General features: G+C 59.1%; 1 protein-coding gene across 1 annotated transcript in view; it reads right to left on the bottom strand.

Moving 5' to 3' along the window:
* The window catches only part of LOC106483920 (uncharacterized), a 43,388-nt gene extending 39,850 nt beyond the window's left edge, over positions 1-3,538 (bottom strand). The window contains exons 1-6 of the mRNA XM_067292230.1: positions 3,469-3,538; positions 1,348-1,749; positions 1,116-1,242; positions 750-863; positions 348-458; positions 103-222 (exon numbers count right to left, since the gene is read on the bottom strand). Coding sequence (XP_067148331.1) covers positions 103-222; positions 348-458; positions 750-863; positions 1,116-1,242; positions 1,348-1,749; positions 3,469-3,492 — 898 coding nt within the window. The 5' untranslated portion in view covers positions 3,493-3,538. The remainder of the gene's footprint in view (positions 1-102; positions 223-347; positions 459-749; positions 864-1,115; positions 1,243-1,347; positions 1,750-3,468) is intronic.
* Between the last annotated feature and the right edge of the window lie 13,105 nt (positions 3,539-16,643).

Genomic DNA, 16,643 nt, shown 5'->3' on the forward strand with positions numbered 1-16,643 from the left:
CCGGACCGAGGGCCGCCTGGAGCGGTGCATGAGCGACATGGGACGGCCGGAGCCGCCCCAGGAGGGGACAGGACCCCGCAGGCGCCGCCGGGCAGGGCTCACCTGGGCCAGGCCCGGCCAGGATCTCCCTCTCGGCCAGCTCCCACGGCTCCCTGACGCACGGCTCTTCCTCCTGCTTGATCCACGATAGGAAGTCGTGCGCCGTGATCAGCGCGTCGGCTCCTGCCGGGGCGGGGGGAGAGCAGAGATGGGGGTGAGTTGGCGCCGAACCCCCCCCACCGTCCCGCCGCGCTCCGAGCCCCCGGGGAGGCATCGGCATCAGCGGCGCCGCGGCCCCCCGGCGTCACCTGCGCAGGGGTCCGGGGGGACGCCCCGCTCCTCGGCGAACTGCTGCTCCCCCACGAACGACACCTCCTGCTTGATCCGCGACAGGATGTCGGAGGTGGAGATCAGCGGCTCTGCTCACGGGGGAGACACGTGCCAGGCGCCGCCGGGCCGCGGGCGCCCGTCCGCCGCACCGCCAGCGCCCGACCCCGGCACGCGTGTCCCCCCCCCCACCACCACCCCGCGGGCGCCCGGGCACGGACGCCGGGGAGAGGACGCCGGTGCTAAGCGAGGGGACGGACGGATGGGCGGGAGGTGGCCTCGGAGCCGGGATGGGAGGAAACCCCGGGAACGAGCCCCCGGCCGAGGCGAGGGGCAGCGCGGAGGGGGCTTCCCGGCGCGCGCGGTCCGGGCTGGCGCCGCACCTGCGCAGGCGTCTGCCGGCAGCTCTCTCTGCTCCAGGTCCCGCGGCTCGGGGACGCAGGGCACCTCCCCGCGCTCGATCCGGGGCTGCGGGTCGCTTCTGGAGAGGGCGGCGTCTGCTCGGAGAGACACGGACACGGGTGGCGGTGGCAGGGCACCGGCCGCACACCCGGGGGGACCCAGCCCCGGCATCACCCAGGGATGGAGACATTCGGGGGCAGACGTTCAGCTGGCCAAGACCTGGACACGGGCGGCCTGGACACGGTTGGCCATCCGCGGCCGACCCTACCCGCTCCTGGGCGGCCGGGACCCCCCGAGATGGGACCCTCTAGGAACAAGCCGGGAAAGGGGCGAAGAGGGATGTTTACCCAGGGAGATCAAGGACTCGTAGTTCTCCTTCACCAGGTTATTGTACAGCTCCTTCTGCCACTCCTCCAAATTCTTCCACTCCTCGGCGGAGAAGTAGACGGCAATGTCAACAAACGTCACCGGCACCTGCGGAAACAAGGCCCCAGCAGGTTGGTGACTGCTGCCCCCCGACCGCCCTCGGCAGCCCCAACGCCGGCAACCGCTGGCAAATGTCCTTCGGGTTACGGATACCTTGGGCACTTCCCCCTTGGGGCCAGGGGGCAGCCGCAGCACCCAGAAGTTCCTGTTCTTCAGCAGGTTCTCCATGTTCTCCAGGCGCCGCTGGAGCAGCCCGTACTCCTGGATGAGGGTGCCCAGCACGGCCCACTTGCTCTCCAGCTGGTTCCCGAACTCCATCGTGGTTTTCTCGCAGTCCAGGAGCTTCTTCTCGGCGGTGCCGGACCTGCCCTCCAGGCTGAGCAGGCGCGTGGCGAGCAGGTCGATCTTCCTCTCCATGGCCTGCACCGTGGCCACCACAGTCCAGAGCGAGGCCTCGGCGGAGTGGAGCTGGGCCTCCCGCATGTGCGCGCGCTCGGGCAGCAGCGGCGGCTGCAGCGGCATCAGGTGCTGCGCCTCGACGTTCCACTCCTGCACCTGCACCAGGACGGGACAGGATGGGATGGGCAGCTCGGCTCTGCCCCAGCGGGAGGCTGGTGGTGATGGGAGGGGATGGCGGCACAGCCGGGGAGCTGGTGCCGGTGCTGGCACCCATGGGACGCCGTGCAGCACAGGGTCACCCATGGAGCTGGTGACCTCTGGCCTGTCCACGGGGCAGAGGGACATCCCGGGTCAAGGGTGCACGGGGACAGCCCGGGGTGCATGGACATCCTGGGTCAAGGTGCACGGGGACAGCCTGGGATGCATGGACATCCCAGGGCGCATGGATGTCCTGGGTCAAGGGTGCACGGCGACATCCCGGAGCGCATGGACATCCTGGGTCAAGAGTGCGTGGGGACATCCCAGGGTGCATGGACATCCTGGGTCAATGTGCATGGGGACATCCCGGGGCACATGGACATCCCGGGTCAAGGTGCACGGGGACATCCCGGGGCGCATGGACATCCCGCGTCAAGGGTGCATGGGGACATCCCGGGTCAATGTGCATGGGGACATCCTGGGGCACATGGACATCCCGGGTCAAGATGCACGGGGACATCCTCGGGCATATGGACATCCCGGGTCAAGGTGCACGGGGACATCCTGGGGTGCATGGACATCCCGGGTCAAGGTGCACGGGGACATCCTGGGGTGCATGGACATCCCGGGTCAAGGTGCACGGGGACATCCTCGGGCATATGGACATCCCGGGTCAATGTGCATGGGGACATCCTGGGGCACATGGACATCCCGGGTCAAGATGCACGGGGACATCCTCGGGCATATGGACATCCCGGGTCAAGGTGCATGGGGACATCCTGGGGCGCACGGACATCCCGGGTCAATGTGCACGGGGACATCCCGGGGCACATGGACATCCCGGGTCAAGGTGCACGGGGACATCCTGGGGTGCATGGACATCCCGGGTCAAGGTGCAGGGGACATCCCAGGCTGCAGCATGCGCAGGGTGCCCCGGGGCACACGGGCACCCCCGGCCAGGACACACAGGGGCTTCCTGGGCTCAGGGTGCTTGGGGGGGCGGGAAGGGGCAAAGGGGGCATCCGGGGGTGCAGGGGGAACCCCGGGGCACAGGGGACAACCGGGAGCCGGGGGCGCCGCGGGCCGGGGCTGCACGGGAGGAGCCCGGGGCTGGGGCACACGGGGGCATCGCGGGTCGGGGGTGCACGGAAGGAGCCCGGGGCTCGGGGGCGCCGAGGGTGCACGGGAGGAGCCCGGGGCTCGGGGGCGCCGGGGTGCACGGGGCAGCCCGGGGCCGGGGCACACGGGGGGCACCGCGGGTCGGGGGTGCACGGGGCAGCCCGGGGCCGGGGCTCAGGCGGCGCCGCGGGGCTCAGGGGTGCACGGGAGGAGCCCGCGGCTGCACGGGAGGAGCCCCGGGGCCGGTGCGCACGGGGGCACCGCGGGGCTCGGGGGCGCCGGGGGTGCACGGGAGGAGCCCGGCCGTGCACGGGGCAGCCCGGGATCGGTGCACACGGGGGCACCGCGGGGCTCGGGGGCGCCCCGGGCCGGGCGGTCCCCGCGGCGCGGCCCCCCCCCCCCCCCCCCCCCGCAGCAACCCGCGGGCCCGGGCCCGGCGGGGAGCGCGGAGCGCGGGCGGGGCGGCTCCGCCTCCGGGCCGGGTCGGGACCGGGACCGGGGCCGGGGCCGGGACCGGAGGCAGCGGGGGTGTCCCGGGCCGGGCCGGGCCGCGCTTACCTGGGCGGGCGCCCACTCGGCCATGGCCCCGCGGTGCTGGGCCGGGCCCCGGCGGCTGGGCCCGGGCCGCGGCGGGGAGAGCGCGCTGCGGAGCGGGGCCGCGCTGCCGCCCGCCGCCGGGCCGCTCCCGGCACCGCTCCCGGCGCCGCTCTCGGTGCCTGCGCGCTGCGGGCCGGGCACCGCCGCCCCGCCGAGGAGACAGGGGCAGCCGGGGAATTGCATCCGCCTCGTCGGTCCTTCACGGGAGCGGGAGGGGTGGGAACGGCTCGGAGCGCGGAGCACTGCCGCCTACCGGGCACGGGAACGGCGGCGGCGGCGGCGACGGCAGCGGCAGCAGCAGCGGCGGCGGCGGGAGAAGCCGCCGCGCCGCTCTGCGCGGCCCCGGCCCGGGGCTCCGGCCGCCCTGCCCGACCCCGAGCCCCGGGGCTGCCCCGAACCGCGGCCCGGAGCCCCGGAGCTGCCCCGAGCCCTGGGGTTGACCTGAGCCCCTGCCCGGCCCTGAGCCCTGGGGTTGACCTGAGCCCCTGCCCGGCCCTGAGCCCTGGGGTTGACCTGAGCCCCTGCCCGGAGCCCCGGGGGTCCCTGCCCCGGGGTTGACCTGAGCCCCTGCCCGGCCCCGAGCCCCTGCCCAGAGCCCCGGGGGTCCCTGCCCTGGGGTTGACCTGAGCCCCTGCCCGGAGCCCCGGGGGTCCCTGCCCTGGGGTTGACCTGAGCCCCTGCCCGGCCCTGAGCCCTGGGGTTGACCTGAGCCCCTGCCCGGAGCCCCGGGGGTCCCTGCCCCGGGGTTGACCTGAGCCCCTGCCCGGCCCCGAGCCCCTGCCCAGAGCCCCGGGGGTCCCTGCCCTGGGGTTGACCTGAGCCCCTGCCCGGAGCCCCGGGGGTCCCTGCCCCGGGGTTGACCTGAGCCCCTGCCCAGCCCCGAGCCCCTGCCTGGAGCCCTGGGGGTCCCTGCCCAGCCAGGAGCCCCGGGGCTGCGCCGAGGCCCTGCCGGGAGCCCCCGGAGCTGTCCCCGCTCAGCTGGACGCTGTGTTCTCGGCAGGCGCCTGCTCTCGGAGCACCAGGCGTGCCAGCTTTGCACAGGCGCTGCAGGTGGGGGGGTGTAGGAGCTCAGAAAGGGGGTCTCCCCCCTCCCCTCGGCCTGTACTTTTGGGACCCCTTCTCCCCTCCAACAAACCCCCAAACGGTGTTTGTACAGCACCCGGCACCACTGGCCAGAACACAAAGCATTTACGCACCGGGCTGGAGCCAGCTGGCGTCAGCTGCTCGGGCGAGCGCTGGGACATGCCAGCGGGGTGACCACCCGCTCCTGCACCAGGCCACCTGGGGCAGAGCAGGACACAGGTGCCACAGCTGCTGGGAGACCTGTGTGCAGGGATCTTTGGGGCTTTGGGGACCCGCCTGGGCCCTCACCCCTAGCCGGGGCTTCTTTGAACGAATAGCACCAGGGGAATTGCACGGGTAGGAGGATCAACTTTAGATTTTTGCACCAGGGAAAAACATTATGGTCCTGCCTTCACGGAAACCTTAGAGGAAAATCTTTTCTGAGCACCTTATTGCTGCAGTGTCTCTACCAGGTGGGCCACGATGGAGCCTCCCGTGCTGGACTGGGACCAGAGACAGCCCCAGCCTAGAGGAGATGATGGGCAAACCGAGGCACGGGACAAGAAGGGTTAATGAAATGAGTATAGCGGAAAGCAGGCGTCACAGAAGCCTTAAGCAGCCATTTCACTTAAGGATGCACTTGCTTTATACCATATCCCTTCTAGCACTGACTCAAGCACAGCTAGAGTGCAGGATCAGAGCGCCGAGTCCCGCTAAAAATCACACGCTGGGCTCTGGCCCAGTGCCCTCTGCAGCGCTTACTGCCTCCCCGGAGAGACCCTGGCAGCCCGCGGAGTTCCCAAATCCAGGGCCTGGGTCCAGCCCCGTCCTGCACATGGCCGAGGAAACCAGCTTCAGCTTCTGGACCTCCACCCACAGCTGCAGCCGGCCCGCGCGAGCCCCTCCGCTTCCCAGGCCTGCCCGTGCCCCTCCGCTTCCCAGGCCTGCCCCGCAGCCCTGCCTCTGCCCCACTTAGCCTCCTCGTGTCTCAGCTCAGGTTTTCCGGTCTGTAAGATGAGGATAACAGGAACAACCCGCCTACCTGACGGCAGCAGCCTCAGGATGAATTATTCAGTGTTTCAGGTACTAGATATGTTTCACTGAGCCCGGAGGCTGGGCTGCTTCCCTTTCATCGTCGCAAGTCAGGAAAAAAACGGCACCAAAACCATTGGAAAACACACGGGTGTAAAAGTAACCGAGGAGAGGATGTGCCCCAAGGGGCGTCGTGGGCAGGCTTCGCTCCTCCAGGGTTCGGCTATTTAAAGGTTTGCCAGAAAGCAACGTTTTGCATAACAAATTTGCCCTCGCTCCAGGGCCAAAGGTCTCTTTCAGCCGGCAGCAGCGGAGGCGGAGGTGTAGGGAAATACTGGGAGGGGGCCGTGGGGTGGCCCTGTTGCCCGCGGCTGGGACTTCCCAGCAGTGTCTGGCTGCTCTCCCTCCCCGAGAGGGATGCGCCGCCCCGGCGGCTGCAGCTCCAGGCTCGCCTGTAACCCCGGGAAGGAACAACACGGAGCCCACGGATGGCAGGGAGGGGGTACAAGGCTGCCTCGCGCTCCCGGGAAAGGGCCGACACCAGGGAGGGAGGATATGGATACAGAAAACGGGGCAGCCGACGTCTGTTAGTGTACCGGGCTGGGGGAAGAGTTCCTCTCCGGTTCCTCCGCTCGACTCTGGCCCGATCTGAGGGGATGAGACAAACAGAGACAAATTCAGCCCAACTGTGAACTGTCTGTTCGGCAACCAGGTGAGGGAAGAGAGACCCAGAGCTGGTGCCCCGGAGCAGCTGGGAGACCCCGAAGCCCTGGGGGGCCAGGGCAGGGAAGGGGCACCACAAGGAGGAAGAACTAGGCCACAAAGACAACTTTTAGGAGACCTTGTTCTGTGTCACCTTTCAGTGTAATTTAGGGAGGGCCAGGAAACCACGGTCTTAAGCAAAATGAAAAAAAAAGAAAAAAAAAATCAAGCACACAAAGCAGGAAAAAGCTGCTACCTTTTCATCATCTCCCTTCCAAAGCCAGGCCCAAAGATGCCGGGATTCCCCTGCATCCCCTCACCCGGTGCTCAGAGGGCAGTGCCTCCGGCAGGACGCAGGTGCCGGGGGACCGGGACGGTTCCGGAGGCTGCACATGGTTGCTGACACACACACGGCACCTCAACACCTCAAACTCTGTCTCTATTGCCAGTTGTCAAACCTTACTATTAGTGGCAAGACAGGTGAAAAAGCAAAACAGCAACCCAAAGAGCGTAAGACAAGCTCAAACCCATCAGCCACCCGGGACGCAGAGTCACCGAAGACGGCGTCACGCATAGAACGGTGCTGGCAGCAGGAGACAGACCTGCAAGAAAACCTGTCGGGGAAGTTCAGGATCCAGGCCAGGCCTCTGATTCACACCAGCACATCCGCCAAATACAGGCAGCAGCACCCTGCCTCCAGGAGGGGACTCAGGAAGGTGGAAGGAACCTTCGGGTGCAAGAAAGCAACTTGTGGAGCACCGCTTGGGGTGGGGGGGAACGCCATCCCAAACGGCGAGGACAAACGCCGGGGAGGGCAGCGGCAGCCCTGCAGCCTCCCAGGGGTCCCGAATCACAGGCCAAGCCCCCCCGATGATGGAGGCTTTTTAAATGAGCTGTTGAGCACCCAGCCTGGCCGAAGCAGCCGGGCGCTGCGGAACTGGCCTTGCAGGGGCGACAGCCCGAGCCTTTGGGCTCCCGGGGGCGAGGGACACGCAGGCTCCGGCGCTGACTGCCCGGCTCACCGGTTAGCGGCTCTGCCCTCCTCTCCCTCCGCGGGGAACTGATTCGGGTCTCTCCCCACTTACTAATTTTCAGTAAATTGGTAGAACCTTGATATATTTGAGACTTTCTACCCTCTCTCCTTTGGTTGGATCTGGCCAAATTAAAACATTATTGGCAGGGGATGGGCGAGGAGTAGACCGACAGACAGACAAAGCACACTCGCAAAAGCGCTGTTTCTTTGTGAAAATAGCAAATAATGGCAGTTTAAGGTTTTTTTTAACCTTCCTTTGCCTTCAGCTTTTCAGAGCCTCAGGTTACTGTTGGGTCATACCTTCCAGTTTTTCACCAAAACCAAGTGGACTAGAAACTTTCAGACGTCTGCTGTTAACAGCAACCCCTGTGTCCACGTGCTGCGGGAGCAATTTGCCTGCCAGTACTTACCACGAGGAAAAAACGCCGTCACAGTAACCCGGGGCTCGAGGCCAGGCCGCGCCGTCCCTGCTGCCACGCTGACCTGACCGGCTCTGCTAAGAGAGGGCAGAGCCGGTGAAAGCGCGTAGCCCCCTCAGACATCCCCGTGCACCCCTCTGGCTCTCCTACCGTGTTTTCCGAATGGAGACAGCTCCTTCCCTGCACCGCTGCCGTCCCTGCCGGGGGTGGGTGGAGAGCAGCCCTTCCCTGGCCCTCCGTCCCTGCACGACCCCTGGGCCCAGGCTCTCCATCGCGGCTGTTTTCAAGACCCTTCGCTCCTGGGGTGGGTTCACCTCCTGTCTGGCCCTTCCAAGCAGCTGCCACGTGTCTTCTGCCTTCCCCGCTCTGCTTCGCGCCCGCGGGGAGACCGTGACACCTCCAGCTCTCCTCGCTCAGCACGGCGGAGACGCTAATATTCCCCAGGGGCTCTTTTGCACTGAAAGCTGTTCTCGCGCATCCGGCTCTGGCGCAGCTGCTCTAGGACACGGGCAGCTCCGTGTTTCTCCGCAGCGCTCTCCCCGCTGCCGCCCCGGATGCAGCCGGGCTGGCGGGGCCCTTTGCGGCACTGCTGGCTGCACAGGGCTGCTCCCGCCCGTGATTCCTCCGGCGCTTCGCGAAACAACTCGGGAGCACGAAGCCGCCCCCGCAGCACGGCCAGGCGAAGGGGGCTCCCCCGGTGCAGGTGCTGACGGTTCAGCAGACACCGCTCGTGGCAGTCGGCCCATCGCACCGGCCGCGAAGCAGTGACCACACGCTTGGGACGTGACAGCACCTCGAGCACTTGGAGGAGGGACAGCTTTTTGCTGTGACTTGTGGGGTGCTCACTGATACGTACCGCCGTTACCGGCTCTGACCCAGCACCGACTGTTAGTGGTTTGGATGAGCGAGACGTGGCTGAGCTAGAGCAGCTCGAAGGACGCTGTTCCACCACACGCTCCGGGCGCCTTTGGGACTCCCCTCTCCTCTGGGCCACCTTGGCCACCGCTGCCCAGCTCTCCTGCGCTCCACCTGGGGAAGGGCATCACCAGCTCATACGGGAAGAGGCAGAGGAGTGCGTTAGCCATAGCCACGGAATATTTCTGTGAGTTTAGACTAGATCTTAGCAGAAGAAAAACTTCTCCTTCCTCAAGTGGCAGATGTTGGCTAGGAGAGGAGCAGCTTTTTCCCTGGAGCCGTATGAGCTGCCACATTCCAGCAGCAGGGATTTAGCGGCAGCTGCTTAAGATTAGATGGAGCTGCAAGAGTGGCTGGGGAGTGGGCAGAGCAAGGCCAGGGGCTGGTTTGGCCGTGCGCCATTTTTGCCGGTGGGATCCACACCCAGCAGTGCAGGGATCCTGGGAGCGGAGCCACGGAAGGGCAGCTTGCGTGGGAGTGCTCCGGAGCCAGGTAAGAGCGGCAAGCTCGGGGCTTCGGCCGTGGAGCCGGGGGCCTCCTGCCTCGCTGGCCTGCGGCTCCCTCTGCTCCGAGCCCACCGCGCCGGGGCGAGGTGTGGAGCCAGGGCCCCGCACCAGCCCTGCTCGTCTGAAGCCGTGAGCGGGCAGGTGGGTTCGCGATACTGCTGCTACCCACCTGCGCAGGAGGGGATCCATTATGGAACCGCACCTTGCTTCGACCATTCTCGCACGTGTAAATACTTGGGAAGAGGAGGAGGAATTAATGGGAGAGGAAAAACCATCAAGGACAAAGTTGGGGCAGGAGCAAAAAGTGGAAGCAGGACATAGTTTTCCGAGATAAAGGAAAGTCGCTCCTGCTGCTCCCCGGCGCACGGCCCTTCCCCTTGCTCCGTGTGGGAACATCTTGCTTGGGAACGGCATAGAGATGCCGGGATCCATAACAGCCCCTTAACGTTTGTTATGAATAATGTCATAAATAACGTCGTTATAAATAACAATTTAAAACAGCTTTGCCATTTCCCTCCCGCCACATGCAGGGGGCGGCGGAAGCCACGGGCCTTCCTGGACGGGCCCCGCTCGGGGTCTCGAGCAGCCGTTTCGCGTGGGAAGAGCGGGGGACTCGGCTCACAGCCGAGCAGCAACGCGCGGTGCCTCCGCACCCGGCCCCGCGGGCGGCTGTTCCCGCCGCCGCCTAACGGCACAGTTCAAAAAGCGGCGGCACCGCCGGGACAGGCCGCGCCGTTGCCGTAGCAACCCGCGCCCGCTGCCAGGCGCTTCCGGGCCGCGCCGTTGCCACAGCAACCCGCGCCCGCTGCCGGGCGCTTCCGGGCCGCGTCGTTGCCGTAGCAACCGCCCCTCGGCCCCACCCCCCCGGGCCGGGCCGTTACCGCGGCAACCGCCCCTCGGCCCCCCCCCCCCGGGCCGGGCCGTTACCGTGGCAACCGCCCCTCAGCCCCGGGCAGCGCCGTTACCTCAGGGCGCGTTTCACGTTCAGAGCTGTGGCAGCGGCCTGGAGTGGCGGCGGAGCCAACAGCTCGCTCCTCCGATATGGAGCCGCCTGTCTCCACTGCTGCCAAATACCCCCCCCACACACATACACCCCCATGGCCCCCAGTGCTTCCTTCGATTGCCTGGATGGAAACCCCCGAAGAAGGCTCCCAAGGACCTGGGCCTTCCTCCAGGTGGCCACAGGGCCATGATCCCCCAAACCCAGCTCTGCCGCATCCAAGCCAAGGTGCAGCCAGGCTCCTCCGGCCCTGCCCCGGCAGCCTCTACCCCTCGGCCCGGCGAGGGGTGCGAGACCACGGCGAGGGTCTCCTGGCCGCTGGCCCTTGGCAGTGCCGGGACCTCCCGAGCCGCAGGTGGCATCTCTGTATTTAAGCACCTCTTACCACTTTTTCTGCTGGAAATTTACCCGGCCAATTCTGAGGCAGCGTAAACTCTGCACCGACAGCATCCTGCTGCATGGAGGACCACGGTTTAACTCCCCGCCGTGCAAAGAACCACCTCCCGTTTGCTTTGAACCCGCTGCCTTAATTTGACATCTCACAAGTCCCGCAGCAGAAGAGACGGGGAGCAAAGGACCCCCGGTACCCTTTCTGCACCGCTCCTGATTTCACGGAGCCGCAGCGCTTCTGAGCGGAGGAGTCCGAGTGCAAGTGGCTGTTCTTTCCCCAAAGCAGCTTCAGATGCACCTGGGTGCTGGTCTCTGCTGGATAAACGTAGCTTTGTTTTCCAAACCAGCCTCCGCGGGCGGTTTGGACGCTGTCTGCGCTAGCGGCTGTGCTTCTTATCGCGAAACGCTTAAGCAGGTTTCAAACCGAATAGCTCCCTCTCCAAAGTGTCTGTAAAGGGTGACAATAATATATCACCGCTGAGTTTGCTACGTGGGCCTGATATCCCCAAGGCCACATCACTGCAAAAACACATTTTATATTTTTCTAAGTATTTGGGTCGTTCTCTGCTCATCCAACCATTTAGGAGGGGAGCAGAGCTCCAAGGTCTGGGAGCTCTTCCCGTTTTGAATTGAACATCATGATGCTCAAACTGCAAGTCATCGGCGCTCTCTGGGAGCATCCGTGAGGGTCTGAAATCTTTGCAGAATAAAAATGGCACAAGTTAACAAAAACACTGAGCTAAGAAGCCATCAGGCCACAGCGAGCACTGGCTCAGGGCAAAGCCGAAACGCTAAGAATGCATTTTTCTGTCTTTGAAAGCAGAGCCCTGCCGCACTCGGTACCCTCCTGGAGCCGGTGATCCTCCAAGCTGCTGGTCCGAGGTTTACTTTATTCGGTGAAGGCGGCTGGGCGCATCCAGCTCACCGCCGAGTACCAGCAGAAGCGAGCGAAGGAAAGCGAGTCTTTACGCATGAGATGCACCAGTCAACCGGCTGCTCGGAGAGATGTGCTGCACCCTCCTTGAGGCCTCGCCAACAACCAGAGCTTGGACACATTAGGCCCTTTAATGCAACAAACTGCTTTTCCTTTTCCCTGCAGTGCGCCTTTGCTTCAAGTTCTGCCAGATGCCGCTACTAAACTTAGCTTTTCATCCCGAGAAAGTTCAAGCTCTTTGTACCTTTGTACCATACTCCGCTCACCAAGGTTTATCCCCTTCCTGTCTGTGCGTTTGGATGTGACCTCCCCTCTCCAAAGGATGCCTTTTTATTTCTAGTAACTTATTTTATCTGCGTTAAACCATGACCATTTGGGAGGTGGGGGGCCTGTGCAATCCTTTTCTTGCCTTTTTTGACAAGTAGCGCACCTTTACTCTTAGCTCGTGAAATTGTCTTAAACCGCTTCAGACGTCCCTGTAAGCCCTTTACCCTTTTAGCTGCTGCTTTAATTCACTTTTAACATGCTTTCTCTTTCTCATACAGTTTATCTTCTTTAATTGAAACATGGCAATAAAACAGATGTCCTATGTATTCTTTTTTTGTTCCTACACAGATGTTGAATTTTAGCTTGTTATGGCTACTGTGACAAAGCAGCTCAAGCATCTTGAAGCAGATCGTGTCCCCTGCTTAGGCCTAGATCAAGGGTGGCTTCTCTTGTGGATTCGTCATTAACTGTGTCAAAAATATAAGTTTCTGCATCACACCTTCTTTTACACATTGATAGTTAAACAGTGTTCAGGGTATGACTAATTTTACCTGGTCTTACCTATAAGAGACATTTATAGCTGATCTCATGGTCTAAACTCTCCTTAGAGCCTGCGGAGAGAAAAGGGCCCTTCCAGGGCACCGCTCATCTCTCCCTGATGGACCCATCCACAGTGGGGCAGGCAAATCCCACTTTAGCAGCCCCTGTTCCTCTCCAGGGATCACGAGGAGAGAGCAGATAACCTGCCCTGGTGCAGAGCCTGCAGTGCAGGCACCCAAATCCCGGCGGGAATTCCCTCCCGGGCCCCGTCGCAGCGACCGGCACCCCTACACGGCCTCGGCGGTCCCTCCACACTTGTCTGTGCCGTGGAGAGGGGAACCTGCCGCTCAGCACTGGAAATCTGGCCTCTTCCTCAAATCCCTGTGCTGGCTTAAAGCCCCGCTGCAGCATGGCAGCCCGGCAAATCCCAAGGGAAAGCAGGCAGACGCTCTTCAAGCCCCGCTGCGTGCTTTAGATCCTGCTTCAGCTTCAGTGGGTCTTTTCCACCACGAGACAGGATCGCCTTGGGGCGTAGAGCTGTCATTGGGAGGGTGAACGATCCGTGACCCTGAACGGGAACGGAGGCAGCGGGTTTGCCGATGCCCGTGTGTCGGAGCAGTGCCCGGATCCAGCGACGGGAGGGGAGGGCGTAAAGGATGAAATGCGGCGTTAGCGGTTTCCTTCATATCAGGGTGCCACACGGCCAGTATATAAAGCGCCCCGCAGTCTTTCCCACGCTGCCAACAGCGGGCAGGGAAGTGCTACCGGCGCGTTCTACAAGCGAGGCAAAAAGGAATTATGAGAATCGCACAGGTCAGGCAAGACAAGGCCGAAACCATACAAACGCAGCTGGGATCGCCTGGGAAAGAGATCCCTTTTTCGATTGCTTTTGCTAAAAAAACCCAGCCACGTCAAGAATGGAAGATGATCTCTTCCCAGAAACGGCATGCACAAAATCTCAGCTTGTGCAGTTCATTATTTATTTGCGTTTCAGTAGCACCCACAGCAGAGAAGGCACCAGTCAAACACAGAAGATGAGATTCCCCATTTGAAGAGATCAGTGAGGAGAGAGACGAGTACAGAAAGGCTTTAAAAAGAAACAATCTATTGTCAGCATTAGTCATGAAAAGCCAGATAACCTTTAATTTGTAAACTGAACAGAGCAGAATGGGAAAGGACACTTAAGACTGCAAACCATAAAGCACAATCAAAACAGGGCAGAAAACCCACATATGCTAAATCCAAAGCGTGTTTCTACCATTTAGCAGAAAATAAGGGCTCTTAAAAGTAAAAAAAAAAAAAATCTTGAATGTGTTTCCGTCACTGTTATTCCTGATAAGGTGTTATATATCAGGGTAAGCTTTACATTTTCAGATTAAGCATGACCAATAACTTTTTTTTGGAGGAAAATGAATTGTAAATTCTCTTCAATAAATACCTAACTTGCCAAGGATCTGACCTTTTTTCTCTGACTGCACAAACACAACAGTTTATGCAGTAGCTTCTATTTCCTGATGCACGAACATTATTTCTAAAGGCAAATATAGTGATTTTCACTTAGATTTCTTACTTGCCCTGCTACAAGGTTCAGAACAGAATTTATCCCATAGCAAGTCAAACTCCGTGATTGAAGAGAACTGAAACAAAAGCTCCTAGAGAGGAATTCAGAGAATCTCCTGATTCCTGCACGTGTTTCTGTACGAGGACTCAGGCAAGGAACGGCTAGTTTATACATCCCTCCTACTTGTTTCCCATCTTAACTTCCCAAGTGCTTCTACCAGATACTAGACTAAAGAATTACTGTATTTTTATCACACTTCAATCAGGCTTGTTCTATTCTACTTTAGTCTACATTTTGGACTAGGATAAAGGCGTATGTTGCTGGGCTTTCTGATGCTAAACTTATGCTATATTCCTTTTTTTTCAATTTAAGAAGCATATTTATTGTGTAGACTATTTAGCCACGGTAAAGGATGGGACACTGTTGCCTCATGACACAGGAAGGTACCTGAAGAGATGCACTGACCAATAAAAGTGCACCTACAAGAGGTCATCGTACGCTATATAGGCAAATTTGTTCTTGAAAACAGGGTAATGTGCTCTACGGTGAATCTCTTTTTGGATACAGAAGGAACAGAAATGTCCTATCCAGTAACCACTGCGTATTAACAGTGTTTCGTGTCCCTTAGCACTGGGCATAAATCTTCATGACAGTTTAAGTTTTAGTGTTATTTTTCATGGAGTCTGAAAAGATGCTGTTTAAATATAGCTTCAGAAATAACTGGTTTTAGAGTTTATATAATATAACAGTAGTATGTCGAGAGAATAGCACACAAACTATTTGTTTAATTATTAAGAGCCTAAGCCCGTTCTCAATTACAGCAAAATTCCTACCAGCACCAATGGAACTGAACGAGGGTCTGTATTTGTTAGAAACAAAGCCAATAAAACTCACCTTTAAAGCTCAAGGGCTTGGCAGATTCCTTTATTTTCCTTTTCATTTTAAATCCATTAAAATCTCTGCATTTTTTATGTCACAAGTAGAAAGTACTTCACCAAGCCCCTTAGAGGACATCTCTGAGCTTTAACGTTACACATTTTTCTCATTGCGCATGCTCTGCGTCTCAGGTCAGAGAGAAAGGATGTTCAGCATAGTTTTCTTGCCAAATCAAAGCCCTTCTGCTCATAGGCAATAGAAAATAAAATGATCACAAAATCACAGATACAGAGTCTCCCAGTTCCAGGTACTCCAGACACTCATTTCTTAGGACGCAAACAAGTCATTTCAACAGGAAAGTGCTCTGACTCTACATTTCCCTACAAATCTGGAATTCTACCGTTCAAACAAAACCAGAATATTCTTTGCAGAAGTCACAATTCCTCTAGCTGCCCATTCTCGCTACGTCCCCTGCTAATGCTGAGATCTGCTCAGAATTTTGAACGAGCGAAACCACACATAACCCTTACTTTGAACAGCCCTAGCGCTGCCCGGCTTTGCATCTCTAACTCCGTTTAATCTCTGCCTCCATTTAACCCGCTAAACAAGCGTTCATATTTGCATTTTGGAGCATGCAAAATCTGTTTTAAGTGACCATCTCTGCCTGGTCTTTCCCTGGACGGATGCTCCTTAGCGCTGCGCTTGCAGACCAGCAGGGGAAGGAGGCAGTTTCCGACAGCAGCTCTTCCACTGAGGTTCTGCTTGGGGCTACCGAGACGTTAAATTACGTGGGAGAACAACGAAAGAAAAGCTGTCCCCAGGGTAATTTATGAGAAGGAAATAATGAGAAGCCAGGGAGAAAACAGTTTTCTGTAAGCTATACCCATATTTAGGACTGGCAGGGATCCCTCGGGGCCAAGTTTGGTCCCATCCTAGCGTGGACAACCACGTTACACAATTGCCTTCAGAATTTATCACACGCCATCACAGCACCGTTGCTTCTTGCTCCTACTATTTCTCATGGGAAGCTGAGAGCATCGACTTAATTCAAGGTCTCACTGCAAAGCAGGTGCTTTGAACTAGGAAGTTACGCTAGTTTTTCAGTTTTTGCACTCAACTGGAATAAGCAAAAACACTGCAGATCCTCCCCATCCTGCAGAGAGAAGATGCATGATCCGTCAACGCTGTCTCCACAGGACTCCCCTCCTCCTGTCTGTTAATCTTGTCTCTGTACGTGGAGCTATTGCTTGTTCCTTTAGTTTGCAGAGAACAGTAATTTTACATATACTTTGCACATACATTAAGCATACGCCCTTGCTCTTCTCCAGAATCTCAGAACTGGAACCGGCCTCTCACCCCCTGTGAGTAGATGCTGGAAGCACCTGTGTGATTCTCATTTCCATGCAATTGTGCTTTCACTGCCACCATCACTGTCCTACGACTCTAAGTGCTGAAATAACATTTTTGGCTATTCTTACATCAAGCCCAATCATTTACCTTAATGTAAGCTCTTAGAAGCCCCATTTCCTGCTTATAACTCTGCGGATGATCTTGTTCTGATCTAAATATTTTGTGCTGATCTTTCACAGTCTTCTCGTATCTGAAAAGCTTCCAGCATTTTTCTGCATTAATACAGACATTCTCCAGCATAAGCTGTTTGGTGCTTCAGAATTTTTTTTTTTAATCATGCCTTTGGTACAGTCACAGCTCTATACGCTTCCCCCTCCCAGATATGAATCATCTGGCCACTAATTAAAATCTGCTACTAATGAACGCTTATTAGGCTGGCACCAAACAGATGCATTTCATGCTTGAATTTGATTCAGTTTAATAAAACTGCTCTCATCTTAAAGCTTCCCCTATAACCAATATATGATTATAAGCCATCATCTCCGGGTG

This window comes from Apteryx mantelli, chromosome 2 (genome assembly GCF_036417845.1).
Source record: "Apteryx mantelli isolate bAptMan1 chromosome 2, bAptMan1.hap1, whole genome shotgun sequence".
NCBI classification, from domain to species: domain Eukaryota; kingdom Metazoa; phylum Chordata; class Aves; order Apterygiformes; family Apterygidae; genus Apteryx; species Apteryx mantelli.